General features: G+C 35.2%; 1 protein-coding gene across 7 annotated transcripts in view; it reads right to left on the bottom strand.

Moving 5' to 3' along the window:
- Positions 1-4,177: 4,177 nt before the first annotated feature.
- Positions 4,178-20,264, bottom strand: part of LOC123312585 (collagen alpha-1(XVIII) chain) — a 329,862-nt gene continuing 313,775 nt past the window's right edge. For all 7 annotated transcript variants that reach the window (XM_044897094.1, XM_044897111.1, XM_044897119.1 and 4 more), the window contains 5 exons: positions 18,493-18,507; positions 18,239-18,418; positions 14,249-14,473; positions 11,968-12,110; positions 4,178-4,966 (listed from right to left, as the gene is read on the bottom strand). In XM_044897094.1, coding sequence (XP_044753029.1) covers positions 4,900-4,966; positions 11,968-12,110; positions 14,249-14,473; positions 18,239-18,418; positions 18,493-18,507 — 630 coding nt within the window. In that variant the 3' untranslated portion in view covers positions 4,178-4,899. The remainder of the gene's footprint in view (positions 4,967-11,967; positions 12,111-14,248; positions 14,474-18,238; positions 18,419-18,492; positions 18,508-20,264) is intronic.

Raw genomic sequence — 20,264 nt, 5'->3', positions numbered from 1 at the left:
AATGCAATTCAATTTTGTTTCCCCACCTCTATTCTATGTTCAGAAATCTTTGTTTCAAAATAGGTATATCTTTATAATTGTAATGTTAGCTCTATGTTTGAAAGAAAGCACTTTGAAACTTATTCTTATTTGAAGAGGGAGAAATATTTTTCCGCCGACCTCTTATATAATAGCACTGTTTAGCGTACACGGAATTAGCTGTTGATGAACCCCTTTATTGGTTAATTTCCTATTAATGCATTATTGTCATGGGTAATCGAACATAGAAGTATTCAGCAGCTTCCATAGACATATTAAACACATGGACACGGCGTAGAGAGAGAGGGGGTGCGGCCGAAATAAGATAGAGCTAGTATGGGCAAAACATTCGTTTCAACTTTGTATTTATCGAAATTTTCAGAATTTTCTCATCAATTTTAGATCAACTTTGAATGTCGTATCCTTTTTCTATTATGAAAGTAATAATGGTGTCCTCGTAGAGTGCAATTAATAGTACGAAATGAGTTGAAAAGGCAGATAAAGTGAAATTTCACAGGTATAGTAACTTCGAATGTATTAATCGATTTATTATATCATAGTTGAATTATTCATTTCAAATCAATAAATGTATGTCAATTCTTTTCTCATCTAGCTAAAATAATACTCAAGAAGCACTTGAGATTAGAAGAGAAAATTAGTATGCTGATTGTAATGTCTATTTTTCAACCTTTTGATTAATATTGATCAATGAAATATTTTTTCAGATATTGAACAAGAAATCAGAATATTGTGTTGGCTAAAAATGTGCTCGATTGTTTTTATTCAAATCAATTTATTTACAAACTTTTCATGAACTTATCTGTTGTATTTTCCAAGGAATAGTTGCCGAAAGCAAAAATTGTGCTCTTTAGTTCTAATTGGATCATTAAACGCAATCTAAATGATACTAATATTCGTTCAATTTTTTATATTCGATTATAGGTACTTGTTTTTATCTCTAACGGGCGCCTATATACAAATATAGCTCGGAAATTAATACCATCTTGCCCATACTAGCTCCATCTCATGTTGGCCGCACTCGTGGCTATTGAAACTCACTGAAAGGGCGCGTCCATGTGTTTTATAGGTCTATGGCAGCTTCCCAATTAATTATTTTATTTGTATGTCGCATTGATTTTCGTAGTACCTAGCGGGTGAATTGAGAAGAGATGAATTGTGGAGATTGCAGAAAAATTATGACGGTTAGAGAGTAATCAATATATCTATGTACTACTACTCCAGCTTCCACCAGCTCCACACATTCTTTAACAGATATTATAGGGAACGATATCAATGTGATTTACGCAAAATGTCACAACTCGAATATGCCCTCTATGGACTTCACTAATTGTTCTATCGACCGCTTAAATATCAACATTCCGATATGAACATAGAAAATTTATAAGATGTCAAATTTGACTAGGTATCGATAGAAAATTTTTGCAATCAAGGATTCACATTCAATTCAAAATGTGGTCGACGGGAAAATCTAATCAACTCGTTTATTAATTGAGCGATTAATGATCTCGAACATTAACGTGCGAGCGAAGCGATAATAACCAAGTTGATTAAATAACTATTTCGATACCTATTAAAAACAATATTTCGGTCTTGAAGAAATTTTAAGCGACCCTCCCCCGGTTTCATAAAGCTCGATCGGGGAATCAACGCTTGATTGACAGATAAACGTCAATTTGTTTTCAATCAATAATTCAGCCATCATAATTCGGAATTAAATTCTCGAATTAAATTATGATCTATATACATGTATTCAATGATTCTAAATTGATTTTTGTTCAATATATGTAGGAATGAAAAAGTTTTAGTGATTTCGTTTTTGAAATCCAGTGACTGTCAAATCGTTGATCGGGCAGTAAGAGTTTTATGAAACCCGCTGCCTATCTTGTTGGGAATTTTTCGAAGATCAAATTTCGACACGTAGAGTTTAATGTGTCTGTGACACACATTCTGAAAGAGCATCTCTTCTTGTAATAAATCTGGAAATTTCATCTTTCTCAGTTGAACCGTTTGGTCCTGACGAATTATTAAGTTACCCCATCTTATTCGGCATTTTTCGAAAGTCAAATTTCGACACGCGTATCACCCAGAAAAATCATCCTGGAATGGAAGACCAACGGAAAAAATTAGGTGAAGGAGCACAAATAGCAGATGATATTGTCATCTAGCTTAATGTGAAATACACTGTGAAAGAGCAAATTTTCTAGTAAGAAATCTCAAAATTTCATCTACATCTACCTCAGTTCAGTCGAACCGTTTGGTCTTGACGAATTTTTAAGCTTACCACATCTTTTTGTGAATTTTTCGAAGGTCAACTCTCGACACGCGTATCTCCCAGAAAAACCATCGTAGATTTAAACGTGATACATATTCTGAAAGAGCAACTCTTCTTGTAATAAACATCGAAGTTTCATCAAGCTCGGCTTTGAAGCCCCCAGTTTTCAGTCTGTTTCAGTGAAAGTGTCTGCAGATGCTGTTCATTTGAACACAATTTTAATGGCAGTTGAAGCTTCGAATTAGTAATACTTACAATGAATGTTGTGAGGTGTCTGATAATATCAGCGGTGTACGAAAAATTTGCGAAAAAAATTGAGCAATCGTTCTAAAAATTCAGACTGGTACAGTGGTATTGCATTATTCATTACTGACTAATTCATCTTTGGTAAGGCTTGAAAAAAAATCCACATAGGAACTAGTGACATTGAAAGAGATTTTACTAATGCAAAAGCTCAGAAAGCAGATTTCTATGCTGTAAAGCCTTATGAGTTCTCAAAAACAAAGATAATTTGAAAAAAATTTTTTATTCTCCTTTTCTGAACCTTCAAAAGAAGGATATTTCAATGAAATTAGGGATGAATCATCATTCGATTGATCTGGCTAATGGAAAAATCATTTAGGATTAGTCAAATGAAAATAATCAAATTGAGTTGAATGATTTATTGGACATTCATGGACAACTGTAAAAACAAATCTGAATCGGTATAAAATAAGAAAAAATCACATTAAATATATTTTCCCAGTCGCAATGCTTATTAATATGTACATTTATAATTTTTTTGACACAGAGTTGGTATTTATGATGTGTTATTTTTTAAAAGTTCCTATATTTCGATACCGAAATGCATCTTTCTTCTTTTCAATCAAACTCGTTGAGAAAGACAAGAAAATTCACAAAAATTGATAATCTAATCAAAATGATCATATCGAATCAAGCAAATTTTTGGATGGCTACTAAAGGAATTGCAAATTATCAAAACATTCCTAAAACAGATGAGAAATTTCATGAGAAATAACTGTATGCATCGCTCTGTAGATACAATATTTGCAGATATGTTTATTTTTTCATAACTTCACAAGTAAAATGATATGATGTCGCGAAGAATGCATCTTTAAGTTTGAAGCAGATTGTTTAATATTTGAATTTTATTGGTATATCAAAAAGATTGAGATCCTCACTAATAAGTTAAATCTCATTTTGATTCAGCAGAATCTCTCTTTTGGCTTTTGAAAAGAAATTCTCGATTACCAAGGATAAAATAGATGTCGAACCGTTTATTAAAAGTGTTGAAGATTTTGATACTAGGAAGATATGCAGATCGAAGAGAATTAAGGATAAAATGTAGTTCTCTGTTCCATTATTAAAGGTATTCCATTTACATTTTCTCCATATGAAGTATAAATTTCTTTTATGAAAGTTATTTTCACCTTCAGATGAAAATTATTGACTTATAATGCTTATTTTTTTATTATTCAAGGTAATAATTATTTCATACTGAATATTGTGAAATTTCGTATGAGCTGAAATGATTCACATTAATTTGAATCTGAATGATGACCTAATACGTCGAGAGTAACTTAACGAAGTGAAATAGAGTATTTATTATTTTTTCAATTAATAGCTTGAGTCAAAATGAAAAGATAAGTTATGACAGTTTTGAGCTATTAGAATTTGGGTCTAAAGTTTTTGTCTAAATATTATAGTGGTTGATATTTATGCAAAAAAGAAATAAAGAGATTATGAGAAATAGTCTCGTGTAAATCTTTTTACTTCTTTTAATTCCTCAATTATGAGAATGATATTTCAGATGAAACTTTATAAAAAACATAAAATATGATGTGATGCGAAAATAAGAAGCGATCCTATAGCTACATAATTTAATTGATATGCATTACAAATACTATACATTCACTTGAAGAACCATTCAAAGCCGATGCATACTTTCAACTTAACACTAAGTTAATTAACATTTTCATCACAAAAAATTCACTGAATATATACCAGTAAATTCATACCTATACAGTTCGAAAGTAGAATATTTCAGCCCTTCAGCACATCATAAAATAAAATGCATTCGTTTCTGTTCCAACTATGGTTGACTTACTTTGTCATAGGAATTTTTAAATAAAAGTTTTGTATGTTAGGTTGAAGGTCTGATATAATTGCTGGCTTTCTATCTAATAACAATAAAAATTGGGTTAGTCAATCTTGAGCTGGTATACACGTATGATAAATCTGAATACTATGTGAAGTGAAATCGTAATCTTTTCTGCTACGGTTCGGTTATAAAATTATATTATGAAATTTTCGCATCCAGGTATTGTAATAGATGCTGAGGAATTTCACATGAGAATTCAATCAGCGAAAATGATCACCAACTCAAACTCCTTAAAATGAAAAAGGTAACGTATACAAACTTGGCGATAATTCGGATAATATAAATAAAAATTTACACTTATCGTCCACTGGATATATATCACGACGTAACACAAACAATATTGGATGGAACATTACGAAAGGTAACTTATGTTCAATTCGTGTTGATGGCTTCTTCTCTGTAGTCTTTTTCAAGCAGAAAATTCTTTTCACTGAATCGACTGGAGATATTTGTGGTATTCTTCCTCGCTCATCATGTCATCTTGATATGAGTACCTGCAATACAACGAAGTAACATCAAACAAATGAAAACACTGACAATTTTACACTAGGTTTATTACTTTTGAAATACCTTCATTTTACAGCTCAAATATTAAGTATCCACATATGGTGAATCTGCCTGAATGGTAACTGTAAGCTAGACTGCTTAGAATTACAACGTAGTGGAGAAATGAACAAAATAAAGAGTCCACCAGGTGGAGATTGCATGCTTAAAAAAAGTCCCTTCTGTTATAAACACCTCGAAAAAAGGGTTTAATATCAGGTGGGGCTATTCGGCATTGTGCCATTTAGGTTATCCATCAATGTTTGAAAAATAGCTTGTCAGATCAGATATCCATCAAAGCATTGGCGAGTTGTTGTAATGTCTACAGAGGGTCAGGTAAGCGGTGTAATTGCTGTGGCATTGCAGTTCAATACAGTTTTGGTATGGAGAGGCAGCAATTCATTCGGTTTATGCCATTTCTTTATATGTGTCATTGCGGACGAGCACCGCCGATGCTTGCCGCAAAGGGAACAAAATTATAGGTTCTACAATCAAATCACGACACCTTATCGCTGTCATGGTTGACAGATAATGAGATTTTAAAAGACATTAAAACAAATTTCTCCCCAAACGCATTCTGAGCCACCGAAAAGAGTTGAAATGTTCATTATACCGTTATACCAACATTCGTCCATCGTAATATTACAGACGAAAACTGGACTGGTGATACTACAAAACACCGGATGAGTTGTAATAGTCAACTATTATAAATAAATAAATAAAAGTTTAATAACGATCTGAAACGAACTGTCTAACCACCATCTCTGGGAGCATCAAACAGAAAGACCTTACATCGGGGAGAATTATGTTGACTATAATTTTTGCCTTATTTGATCTAGTCAGAGCAATACGACTCCCAACGCGATGAAAATTGAATGAAATGAATGACCCTTTATTCACTTTCAGCAGACGCTACGATACATGAATATACACCAGGGCCACCTAGCAGGATATTGAGCACATCTTCATGAATAAGCTTAACTTTAGACTCCTTCGAGTTCCTAGATGCTCGCACGATACTCCAATTTTTCGATTTTTACGATTTCACTCATCTCTCATCTCAAATTTCAATACGCAGATCTTGTTTGATTTTTTGACGTGAAACTTTAAACTCACACATTAAAAGAGTTGTCTGCCAGTAGTATCAAATTTTTTTTCCACCCATGGAACCGGTCTGGGTTGACTGGATAGAAATACATCAACGTACGAGGATGTATTGATATTTAGTTAGCCTAGACCAGTTCCATGCATAAAAAAATATTGCGTTACCATAGCAACGAACAATAACTCATTAGAAGTGTCAGTGCAATAAATAAAAAGAAGGAAGAGGATGTACACCGAAATTGTGAAAATCGAAAAATTGGAGTATCGAGCCATCATCAAGTACCTGTATGTAAAAGGGTTAAGAAGTAAGCTCTCTTGGTGATCAATGTCCTTCGTATGCGACCGTGAAAAATTTGACTGCAAGTTTCAAAAGAGGTAAATTCTCCATTGAAGATGATGATCGATCGGGAAGGCCAGTTTCTGTGTCAGTCCCCGAGAATATCGATGCAGTTCATTGATTTTATCAGACCGTCGAATTGGGCTAAAGCGGATATCTGAAGCACTGAATATTTCATACGAACGTGTTCATCATATAGTTCACTTTAATTTGAACATGAGAAAAATTGCTGCAAAATGGATCCCCAAATGTTTGAATGTTGACCAAAAGTGTGCAAGGATACAAGCATCGCCTTCGATCTGTGCTCGATTTGAAAACGATGTAGACTTGTTACTATGGATGATACTACTATGGTGCATTTCTACGATCCAGAAACAAAGTAACAATCGAAGGAATGGCGACACTCTGGTTCTAAGAAGTTCCGTGTCCGAAAATCTGCTGGAAAAGTTCTTGCTTCACTTTTTTTGGGATCACCATGGAGTATTAATTTTTTGGATAAGGGTAGAACAATAACCGGAGATTACTATTCGACATTACTGACCACTCTACGGGAAAAAATTAAAGAGAAAAGACACGGACAGCTATCCAAAGGTGTTTTGTTTTCGCAGAACAACGCCCCTGCACACAAATCTCATGTTGCCATGCAAAAAATTCGTCATTTATGGTTTGAATTACTAGAACACCACCCCTATTCACCAGATTTGGCTCCATCCGACTATCATCTCTTTCCTCAACTGAAAAAAAGTTTAAAAGGTCGTAAATTTTCTTCCCACGAGGAGTTAATAAAAGCAGTGGAGGTCTGGTTTGCAGAGCAAGAAGAAACATTTTTTTTGAAAGGTCTAGAGACGTTGCAGTTTCGCTGTAATAAATTTATATAATTAAGAGGAAAATATGTTGAGTAATAAAATATTTTGCCATTGAAATTTTGTTTGGTTCTATAGTAGGCCAAGAATTATTCAATATATCCTCGTATATTAAACCCATCACTCATCTGTGAATGTGATCGATGTAAAAGTTCAGAAAAAGATTGTTTCGACTGTAATTGATAGATAGCACATTGCTGCTTCCCCTCCCCAACGAAGAAAATGTTTTCAGATTTCAGGTGCCCCTGATTTCACTGGAATCACTTCCGAAAGTGTCAACCAAACATCGTGATGATTGATAATGCCCAAAGTTCCGGATGCTAATGGACTTTTAAAATATATTCAACCGTTAGAGAAGTTTCTCAGCAAATTCATCTCCATGTTAATATATTTTTGAATATGCTCGAATACTCCTTCGAGATTAAACGAATCACGTTTGGGGTATACACTTAGGATGATTGGTGCGTATGTAGAATGATATTGCGATCTGCCTACGAAGATATTACAGTAATATTCGAATATGGGAGGTTGCTAACATAGTGTGGGAGATTTGCTTCAAGGAATTCAGTCGAGGAAAGAACTTCCAGCAGTTCCAACGCTTATCAAAAATCAAACGTTGTTCAATCTACTTTCATGATAGCTACAGTGATGTTCTTGGAAGTAATGCACATTCGAGTAGCTGTTATGATATTGTACAGATTGCTCACATGAGGATATTTGCAACAATACAAATTCTCGTGGAACAGAGGTTCTCCACCTTTTCTGGGACCTCTTTTATATTACATATTCTTGTTAGCAGGGACCACCTGTAATAAATCTGAAAATTTTATGGTGCTCGATGCAGCCGTTCGGTCTTGACGATTATTCAATTGATTCCATCTTTTTGGAAATTTTTCGATAGTCACCTTTCGAGTGGATTATCTCTACATAACAATAACCGTAGATGGAAATGTGATACATATTCTGAAAGGGCAACTCTTCTAGTAATAAATCTGAAAATTTTATGGAACTCGTTGCAGCTGTTCGGTCTTTACGATTATTTAATTGATTCCATATTTTTGGAAATTTTTCGATAGTTACCTTTCGAGTCGATTATTTCTCAATAACAATAACCGTAGATGGAAATGTGATACATATTCTGAAAGAGCAACTCTTCTAGTAATAAATCTGAAAATTTTATGGAGCTCGATGCAGCCGTCTTTATTCCATACTTTTGGAAAATTTTACGTATAATCAGAATTGAAGTTTGCAAATAAAAGCTCGAAGGTTATCTTCAAAAATGAATATATTTGCGACGTTCTCAAATTTTTCAGCAAGTTTGTATTGACTGTACTATTAATTCTATTCACTAACGTCATCTATTAAACAGTTTGGTCTGAGAGCAGCGGTTAAATCTTCCATGTTCTAAGTTCGCGGACCATATTTTGGCTTCTGCGGACCACTGGAAGTCCACGGACAACTGTGGTAGAAGAAATGCACTCACGATATCCTTGGAAGATTAATTAGGGAAAGTATGGGACATATGCCATTGTCTTTGTCTTGGTTTCTATCTGGAGGGGATTGAATCGGACACCGTTTCATACTGTATGGCGCTCTGGGTAACTGTATAGTTCTCAGTAGTCTCGCTGTGTTACTGGATATTACTCAGTAGCGCTTGCCAGTATTGAATAAGGGTCCATCAATTCCAAACGTTCTCCATCGGAGAAAAAAGCTATGTTGCTCTGATGAGGTCAAATGAGACCGAAACCATGGCCAGCATCCAGTGGCGGATTTACCATAGAGGCTAAGTAGGCTGCAGCCTAGGGCGGCAGATTTCAGGGGGCGGCAAATTTGGGGACAAATTTGTTTGCACGAATTATAGAAATTGAAATACTTGTATTTCATAGATATTTTAATTTCTATCTACATCTGATTTTCCCTAATTATAAAAAAACTGACCAAGTAGTGCATCATTACTATTTTCCTGTTTCACTCTTATTTCGGCCGCTTTGGACTCTATACTGAAACTTCGTGAGGGTGAAAAATTTTGGTGAAACCAGATTCTGAATCATTGGGATGTGTTTCTTCGTTTCCTACGAAAACACAATTCAAGAAATGTTTGTCCAGAAGTTCGTATCTATGGCTCTATTTACAAGGTGAGCAAAATTGGTTGTCTACTGAGGGGATCTCAAGAACTATCGTAGCTAAAAAAAAAACGGATTACACATTCTCAAGCTCTTTTTTACATGACTGATCCAAGTCTGGAAACAGAACCGGCCTATCATTTCTAGATTTTGAGTTATAATCAAAAATTTGGATTTTGACGAATTCGAAAAGTTCTCATAGCTTTTTTGTGTTTGAAGTTACATATCTGAAACTTACCTTCTTAGTCACTTTTATACGTAGATTCTACTGACAGAATTTATTTTTTCCAATTCCATTCCATTTCCAAAAATAACAAATTCAATGAAAGTTTGCATTAAAAAAAAAAACGAAAGTTCGCCTAATGTTTCGAAATGAAAAAATATTTGGTGCTCGTCAGTGGATTCTACGTAAAAAGGGGTCTGTAAGAGGTTCAAGTTTCAGATCTGTAACTCCAAAGACAGAAAACTTATGGGAACTTTTCGAAAAATTTCATTTTTTGCTAATAACTCAAAAACGGTTTTCACCATTCTTTGTTTCCGTTTTCTTCCAGCTTCCATAATTCTCGAGTTTCCATCAGTAGACAAAGAATTTTGCCCACAATCTGTAATACACCAGCGACTAATTGTTCGGGTGAGAGAAGCTTTTTTTGCCTGAAAAAGGTGAAAAGTTAGGTACCTAAGAACCATATTAAGCCAAGAAAAGCTGAACGCTTTGGCTGTTTTGTGTATAAAGTCAAAATTTCGTATGACGACATCGCAGAAAGATATTTCCACAGCGGGTTTCATAAAACTTTTATTGTGCCATCAACGCTTGATTTCTAAAACGAAATCACTGAAACCTTTTCATTGCTGAATATATTGAACAAGTAGCCATTGCGAGAATAGTTTAATGGACGTATGAACATAATTTGATACGAGAATGATATTATGAATGATCATGACTGAATTATCGATTGAAAACAAATTGACGTCTTCTGTTGGTCAACCAAGCGTTGATTCCCTGATCAAGCTTTATGAAACCCAGGTGAGACTTTTATGACTTACATTCCTATTTTATTGTCATCATCAGTTAGATTGTGACCATATAATACATATAATAATATGAATTGTAGGGAAGGTCTTTTTTTTGTGCCCCTGTTTAGTTACAGCCCCCAAAAGATGGCGCCCGAAAAGCAGTTTTTGTTTTTTTTTTATTGAAAATGCATAAACTTTCACGTATTAAATCAAGCAGATATTTTATACGGGCGGGAAGGCATTAAAAAAATTTTGGTTCTGTTCGTCTATGATAGAAAGGGGTAGAAAAATCCATTCCTGATCCTTGCTTCGCATGAAACTTTTTCGATATTCATATATTATAATAAAAAATTAACTTTGGATAACTTATGGCCATATGCACCGTTTCATTAAACGAGATTAATTCCTTAAACATCCTTTTTTTTCCATAGAGATTCTATGCTTAAACGTCGTTTTAGAGCTTAAACTTCGTTCAATCAAACGGTGCATACCGCCATTAATCCATTCTCAAAAAATCATCTTGAAATTTTTGTCACATAGACTAATCAAGATGATTGTGTGCAAAAACGCAGAAATATTCAATATGCACTTTGTTTACGCGAATTTTTCCAAGAAACTACAAGAGACCTTATTCATTAAGAATGGATCAAGCTATCCAAAATCAATCAAAATCAATCGTTGCGTTGTAAAAATGATCTGGAAACTCGGGAACTGACACATCGATTCCCTAGGTCACAATAATTATTATGAGTAGTTATTAGAACCAACGTGTACAAATCTCTAAGTTACATTTTCACTGACACAAAAATTGTCATTAATATTTTGAACTAAATAATTATGGTAAGGGCGGCAAAATTTGAATAGCCTACTGGCGGCAAATATGTAAATCCGCCACTGCCAGCATCTGCTTTTCTTCGATGGGGCGTACTCCATTTGGGGCCTTGACGATGGCAAATTGGCTAGTTCAATTCAGATCGTAACACTTGTTGATATTCATATGAGCGGGTGGTATGCATCTGAATTTATCCTTATTATAATATAACCCATTGCTTATATTTCGGCAACATTTTTCGGGAGTAAGAAGCACTTGAATCGTGGAGTAAGTTGAGTTAAAAAAAGTGAACTCTTTCAGTTATTTTATCAAAGAACATCCCTGTAATGAAGCTTATCAACTAGAAATGAATACGGTTTACTTTTCCTTCTTCCCTTATACCCTTATTACTTCAGGATAATTACGAGATTATGAAGAATATCCATAGTCTCAAAACCAACAGTAAAATTTCTTTTTCCCCTGAACCAACAGTTCCAGAATTAATTAAAGAATTCCTTTAACATTTGATACTGTTATACCCACTCCCTTCTGTTGGTTCCTACATTTAATCTTACCGTTTTAACAGTAGCAAGTCTCAGATATTTGCAGCCGCTGAAATGATTTCGGTTCATTCATCCCAGAGATGATGCCCTAACATAAATTATGGAGAAGGAAGGGAGGAAAGAATCGAGTGACTCACCTGATATCATCTAGATCCCTCCGCTTTCTCTGCACGAAAAGTTCGGTTGTTGCCTCGATGCATAGTAGAATCAGACGCTTGTCACATGGGAACGGAGTTTGTTCTAGTAACCTGGGGCCTTTCAGAGATCCTGCCAACCCAACCTAGATAAGGAAACAGGGAGATGCATTTTGTTATCCATTTTTTTCTCAATACACCGTAGAATACACAAAAGTTTCTAGAACCGAGAGAGCTTCGAACCTGAGCAAAGAAGTCTGCATATTTAATGCAGCGTAATGGTAGGGAGTCCAAGAGGAAATGGCTCATCATTTTGTTATCTTGACAAATTGAGATAACTACCCGTAAGCGCATCAAATATGAATATAAACTTCTGCACATGAGTTTGGGATATTGACTTAAATTGCAAAAAAATATAGTTAAAATAAGATTTTTGTGATGAAAATTCATATTAATATGATTTCAAGTTGCAAATTAATTTTAGCCTGTAGGTCTGCAGCGTATACAGGGTGGTTAAGAAATATCGAGTAAAATAACGAAATTTTATTCTCAGAGAATTCAAGCATTTTAAGACTATCAATACAATGTATGGCCTCCACGGGCATCAATAACAGCTTGACATCTTCTTTGCATACTACACACGAGGTTGTTGAACATTTCTTGAGGAATTTGGTTCCATAAACGGGGCAGAAGATCGCTCAGATCATTTAAGGATTCTGGGGTAGGTTGATGATTATCTAATCTTCTTTGGAGCATATCCCAAACATGTTCTATACAATTCAAATCTGGTGAGGGCGGGGGTATTGGTAAATGTGGAATACCAAGCTCCTCGCGCGCATTCTCAACTATGGCTGCGCGGTCTAGCGTTATCGTCTAGAAATTGAAAAGTTTCACCAATAGCAGCGTGAAAATTTGGCACAACATTATCGATGACATGCTCCTTATAGTGTAAGGCGGTCATATTCCCAGGACAAATGTGTAGATCTGTGCGCCCGTTGAAACATATCCCGGCCCATACCATAACACTACCCCCTCGGAATGGATGGACTTCTTGGACATGGCGACGATTGCGGGGTATGCGTGGGATTATCCATACCCTTATTCTTCTGAAAATCGTCCATATCTGGTTTCATCAGTGAAAAGGACACTACGCCATTGATCGTTCCAATTGATATGTTGCCTTGCCCATTCCAGTCTTTGACGCTTATGGTCACGTGTTAATGGAACTCCTCTTAATGGACGTCCAGAACCTAGATTCACCTCTCTTGAACGTCATCTGATGGTTTCGATGGAAACTTGGACACCATCTGCATTTTGAAGAGTATTTCGTAGCATTCTAGATGTAGGGTTTCTTCTCGCCGAAATGGTGATGAAACGATCCTGAGCAGGTGTTGTTTGTCGTCGCCCACCAAGCCTTGGTCTTTCCAACACGGAACCTGTCTCCCTGAACCTATTCCAGAGTCGAGATATCAGACTTTGGCTGGCTTGGGAGCCTTATTTCCGCTACAACAACCTGAGTTAGGCCACCCTGTAGCATTCCGATAGCCCTATTAGCCTCAGCGTATGTTAATTCACGTCTTGGCATTTTCAGAAAACTCGTTTCAAACCGAAGCCGTTGATAAACTGACTTCATTTTAAAATAAGAACATTCATGAAGCATATGCAAAGAACCAAACTTCAGAAAAAAGGCAACCAGATTGACGAAATGTCTCATACTGATTTTTCTTGGATCGATTCAAGTTGTTATTGAGTTTTAAATGATTTTACAGCGATTTTCTCGAAGATTACATACTTTTAAAAACGATTGAATACGATATCCCTAACTATTGTGGGGCAGTTTATATTTGCATATCTCGAGCGGTTTCAAGGTATGTTTCTAAGAATACTTCAACACCCCATCCATATGTCATAAAACGAAGTATTTGCGGACAAAATTATATGGCAAACTGCGATTATTCTTTCATGCAGAATCACCTCCTTAAGTTTGTCGCACTTATTCACTAATAACCTGTATAAAGGACATTCAAAACGGCTCTTTTCGTCGACCTAAATATAAAATGATCGAAGTCGACTATTTGTATTTTTCGTCCGCATACACTTTTGGTCCGCAAACCCTGACTGTTCGTCACTAAGATATCAATGCTAGATAGAGGGGCCATTGAATCAATTTTGAGAAGGTTCGTTATCGGAATTGAACTAGGAACAAAAATGAATTACGCGAAAAGAATTCCCCCACTACTGTCATGAATATCTCAGTAAGCATTAGCAGCACGCCGTTTCTCACCTTATCTTCCGAGGACGAATGCCACGCGTCGCAGGATGTATCTAAGGCCCTTTCTCCATTCAGCAGAGCGCCATGCCATACAACTTTATGCGGCCAAGATAAATCTGTAAGGACGTTCTTGCCGCTGAAGGAATATATTCTGGGGGCGTGTGGGAATGGTGCACCATCTCCATTATACATCTCGCTCCAGGAATTGAAAAGGATCTCACCTCGGAGGTTGGACACCTGATGAAAATCTCAAAGTTATTTATCGGGGATGAGTGAGATATGATGATCCACTTTATTTTTCCTCGAGGTTCGCGGAAATCGTTCCTATTATGTGCTCGCTGCACTTCCATAAATCGAAAATAGCAGTTATTTATAGGACAATACTGGGAAATGTCTCCTTATTATGGTAGAGCGGCGAAATAGGGACACTTCGGATGATTCGATGAACAATCGTTCATCTTTCAATCGAAAGAAAAATTTCAAAATAATCTAAACTCGAAAGAATTTCAAAATATTATTCCACTTTTTTAATGTCATCCGAAATGAAATACATTGTTCGACAATTAAAAGGGATCACTGACCCTTCATCAATTTATTTCAGATATATTCGTTTTAAGATTCTTTTGATCAGATACCAAAGTACGCTTAGTTGATATTCTTGTTTTTCTCAGAGAAAATGTAGGAATTAAGTGTTTCAGAAAAAAAATCTTTATTTGAAATTCTGAAAAATTCTAGGTTTGCATAAGAGAGAAAAAAAATTTTTAGGGAAAATTGAAAGTTTCGGTAACGAGTGTAAAGATAGTAGGGGAGACTAGGGAGCATTGATACATGGGGAGGCTTGATACAGGCTTATATCCGCGATCTGTAGTCGTTTTCAAGAGTGATGTACTGGTGAACACTATTCTCTGGCAGAAGGCATTACGTGACGTTAATCTGTAAGGCTAACAGTAGTTTGTTTGTGAAATATTCAACAAAGAGTGTTTCGGGATGAGAAATTGTAAGTTTTTACTCAAGTTACCTAAGGGTTTTATGATCATGCATTAATTCTTCGGCATAAACAAACATTTCACTGGGAAATATCCATAAAACTACTCAATTTACAGTTTTATTCGGTTTTCAAAATATATGAGTATAAGATGAAAACATGAATCACTTTAAAAATTGCTTTCAGGGAGGTTTGAGACATTTCTCGTGGGGAGGCCTGATACATGTATCATTTTCAAAAAATATTTCGTAGCTAGTTGGATAGGCCTACATGAAGGCGTTTTCACCATCCAACATATCAAGGGGATTTTTAACAACTGGAATTTATCTGTTCAATCCCCATGTATTTAACGGGGCCGACTTTTCTTGTGCGGAAGTGACTAACCGAACATTTCCTGATTTTTCTACACCTATGGGACCAAAGCAAGCCAGTATCATTGCTGACCTACCTACTGAGCTAAATAATCCTAGTACATCCAGCAGCATACATAGCCGGGGCAGAACAAGAACTAAGAAAATCAAACAAAAGAGGTATACGAAAGAAAGAGTGTAGACCGGGGTATTTTGGACAATGAGGATGACACGGTTGAAGAATATGACAAGCCACAAAAATGTTTATATGTGACATTTGCAAGTGATGCCAATGGGGCTTATATTTTCAATTTGTGTCTCATGCCTCCCTGTACATCGTATCAATCCTCCCATATGTGGGCTTGAGTCAGTTTGCATGTTTTGTGTTCAACGTTCTGTACAGAATAAGATGTTTATGTTTTGAGATTTCTATATTTATTTTGTTGAACGATTAATTGAAGAATTATATAATATAAGAAAAGTCCTGTTTCTTCATATAATTCAGTTTCCAAAATAAAAATTCCAAAATAAAAATTCCAAAAAACGTATCAACCCTCCCCAGTCTCCCCTACTTAGTTGGCACTCTATTCGCAGAGACATACGATTATGAAATTTAGGAACAAATTGTTGAAAACATCAAAAAAAGCGTTATAAAGCTGCTCTAGATTGTTAATTGGTTATTCTAAGGGAAAGAGTTGTCTAAACATTTCTCCCTAGCCATGCTCGATGCAATTTATATCTGGAGAGCGAGCTGGCCGGTCCATCTATTCAATAACATTAGCTTCCAGCGCTTTATTATCCAGGCTATTTCGGTGAGGATAGGCTATCGTCAATTAAACTGAAATTTTCACCAATAGCAGCCGCATAAGGAACGATTTCTGGTTCAATGATCATATCGTGATATCTATCTACAAATGCCAACCCAACACGTATGTGGGCACCATTAACTGTTTTGAAAAATCAAAAGAAAAATAAAAGAAAAATAAAAGAAAAAAAAATTTTTAAGGAAAAAAGGAGGGGACATTTTTTTTGTCTTATATTTGTTTTTTTAAGATAATATGTATATCAATGACAATATTGATGAGATACTGTGTATATTGACATTCTCATTGAACGTTGTTTATCTGTAATTTTTTTATGAACTTCTTCATTTTTCCTTTGCCTTTTCTGTGTACATTTTTTGTTACTTGTTGTGAATACTTTAGTGGCCGTAAGCCGGTTTGTATTCTCATGAATAAATAAATAAAATTAAAAAAAATAAATAGCTTCGACCTCTTTTTCCCTAAACAAGAGTCATCCGTCAGAATTGACCATCCGACTCATCCGAAAATAAATACAAACTCCAATCTTCACTCTTAATGCCTACTCCAATTAGTCGATTTCAGAGAGCAAGAGCTTTAAATTTAAAAAGAATATTATAAGAACAACAATATCCTACTTTTTTAACGTTTTTACTATAATTCCGAAACTTAAGTTTCATTTCTAACCTGTAGTTGGAATATCATTAACTTGCCAAACTAAGTATTTGGCATAACTTATTTATAGAATCGATCGTCTTTTTTAAATAAAAGCAGTTGACCAACAGCAATTTAATGAAATTTGCTTACCGAGATTTCATTGAGCTTCAAAATGAAAATAAAAAAAAACAACAAAATCTCGTACAACAAATTGTGGGAGACGAATTTACTTATTTGAAAATTTTTTGTTCAACGACCATTTTAAATATTTTTTTGGTGAGGTTTCTATGATTTTCTCCATTTGAAATCAATAGCAAAGTACAACTCAAATAATTCCTTCAATATCAAACCATCGATTTTCATTTAATTACGCTTTCAATCCTGCTAAATTAAGAGCACGATGAAATATTCCCCAAATATTGGGATTCTCGGATTCTCAGAAGGGATGTAATAAGTCATTAATTATTCAAGACACAATAACATCCCCAGAACTTGTTTCCACTACTGATACACATCTAACAAAGACTAATTATTAAATTTAATTAGTTACACAATTTCTTCCCAACAGTTTGATGTGACTTCCCTTACATGATATTCTGTAAACTCACTACTATTATTCTTTCATACGTATTCGAGATTTTATACTTTGAGAGTATGTCAAGGAGATTTTAGCTCGTTTCCTCCTTAGGGGTAGCAAGCTTCATATAGCTGTAATACAGAGAGGATGACCTAGAAATAATCCTGAGTAAGGAGTTCAAAACCAGGCCGTTTTTAAATCGATGCGAAATATTGTAGAGAGCGAAATCTAAGAGAAGTTTCATATAAGTTTCAGTTGAAAACCCTTTATTACCAGGTTCAAACGATATAATTCATTATATTTTCGAACTTTTCGATGAGATGATAATCTTTGACTTAGATCGCTCTGAAGATGCGTACCGCAATTTTGGGCGAAACGTTAGGTCAAATACCGACAAGACCAAGGCTTTACAGCCCAGAAACTTCAATTATTCAATCGACAATTATTTTTTTTGAAATATTATTATTGAATAGGCTCCTTCTTATCATTGTGTCTGAGGAATTATTCGGATTTATCCATATAATTGTTTATTTTTGTGTTTTTATCACAACACTTCACATTATTCCTTTGTTTCGGTTTCTTCCATCGTATAAAATAATTCTAACCCAAACATTATAACATTATAATACTCACTGGTAATCTTCGGTCTGCCTGTCTCACAATTGAGTCTACATTCTGGACCCTGGATGACAAGAAGGCTCTGAAGGTACCACGTAGACCTGCCCTTCGTGCTTCGCGGTAACATGCGTAATCTGCACCGCTAACGCCATGGATGTCACCGGTATATGGTTCATTAAGAGCACCCATTCTAAGCTAAAAGAAATTCGATTCTCAGTATCAAATACTGCAGTCTGGAAATTTTTCTCGAATGAGAAAATAATACTCACCATTCTTGGATGCCACTGCGAAAGAAAAAAAATATTAATATCGTTTTCTTGGTTTGATTTTGCAACAGAGTTATTTCATTATTAGTCGTGATGAAGGAGTAGACAGTACAAAACTCTTGTTAGAGGAATGTAATCAAGTGAATACACGGAGTAAGTAAAATGTAATGAAAATCCAGTCATAATTCCTATGAGAGACGGCTCTCCATTATTCTTCAAGGCACTTTAAGATAAGAAATGGAGTTTTCCACCAATGTTGTCTATAAGGGATACGATCTATGTATTATATAGGATGTTTGTGAACGGATGCGAACGATTTTAAGAGATGCTTTCTCACACAAAAAACCAAGGGATGTCTTCCGTATAATATTTTGTTCAGAGCTCCTTCCGCTTCACGTTACTGCCTTTTAAACTTGAGAGACAAAATCCGGGTTACTTCCATTCCATTGACATTCGAATTTATTCTTTCCTAGCTTAATTTTTAGATATATATAATTATGACCTCTGTTATTTTATGTGGAAAGACTATACAAATTATTTTATTTTTTGAGAAAAGGTCTAAATTTAAGAAAGTTATATATGTAAGCACCAACTTATTTGTCTTTCCATTGTTGAAAAATTCTTCCTAATTGTTCCATATTGGAGATATTCAACAGAGACGAATTTCTTGCTCGACCTCAACAGAAAATTACATTTTACCTACTACTTTACTAACGAAAATGCGACTATTCCGAAGGCAAGCATTTTTCGTCCGCAGACACTTTTGGTCCGCTGTCGTCACTCTGCTACGACACGAATGGCAATTGAGTAATTTTCGTGAATACACGATTCAATAAATTCACAAGTACCTGTGATAATAACTATCATTTGCTGTTGTCAAATATATTCTTCACGAAATTCGCTAGTTTTTACGAGTTGAAAACTACGGCGACGTAGCCGAGGCCAGCAAACAGGTAAGTACTTACTTTCATTATTGTGTATTGAGGGTTGTAAGAGGTTGATTACTCAAATCCTGTAAGAGGTGTTGGAATAAGTTTCAGATTTGATGGAGGCCTATTTAACCTGAAGCGCCTCAGAGCAAAAACCCGTAAAAAATTTACCACGGAACTTCAATATGCAGACGACTGCGTACTTATTGCTATAGCAGCTCAGAGGATCTACAGATAATGTTGGTCACCTATAAACATATACAGGGTGATTCAAAACTCGAGGCGAAAAATTAAGGGACATATAGAGACTGATATTCTTGATTGAACGTAAAAAAAATTTTGGCCGATAAGGCTTCGTTTCCGAGTTTTTGGACAGAAATGTTTCTCTATGCAACCAATTAAATTTCATAAATTACCACCGCATGTTGGATGAAACGTTGTTGCCTGGTTACACCAAAATTTCAATGGTAGATGGATTGGTCGGTGTGGTCAGGTGCTATGGCCAGCAAGATCACCTGATTCGAATCCTTTGGATTATTTTGTATGGGGATATTTGAAACAACAAGTTTACGTAGTGTAAAATTAATGATAAAGAACAATTAATGGAATGAATTATTATTGCAGTCGAATCCACTCAGAATAGGCAAAACATGCAATTAGTGTACAATTCCCTTATTCTCCGTTGCCAAGCTTGTATCAATGCTAATGGAGGCATTTTCGAACATTTGATTAAATTTTTCCTGTATTTTTATCAGCTATTAAAGATTAAAATTGATGACATGCAGAAATTTTGAACACTTATATCTCGGAAACAAGACAATATCCAAAAATTTTATTTTACTTTTT

The sequence above is a fragment of the Coccinella septempunctata genome, chromosome 1 (genome assembly GCF_907165205.1).
Source record: "Coccinella septempunctata chromosome 1, icCocSept1.1, whole genome shotgun sequence".
NCBI lineage: Eukaryota > Metazoa > Arthropoda > Insecta > Coleoptera > Coccinellidae > Coccinella > Coccinella septempunctata.
Note: the sequence above shows the minus strand (reverse complement) of the source record. Positions and strands in the feature narration are given on the sequence as shown.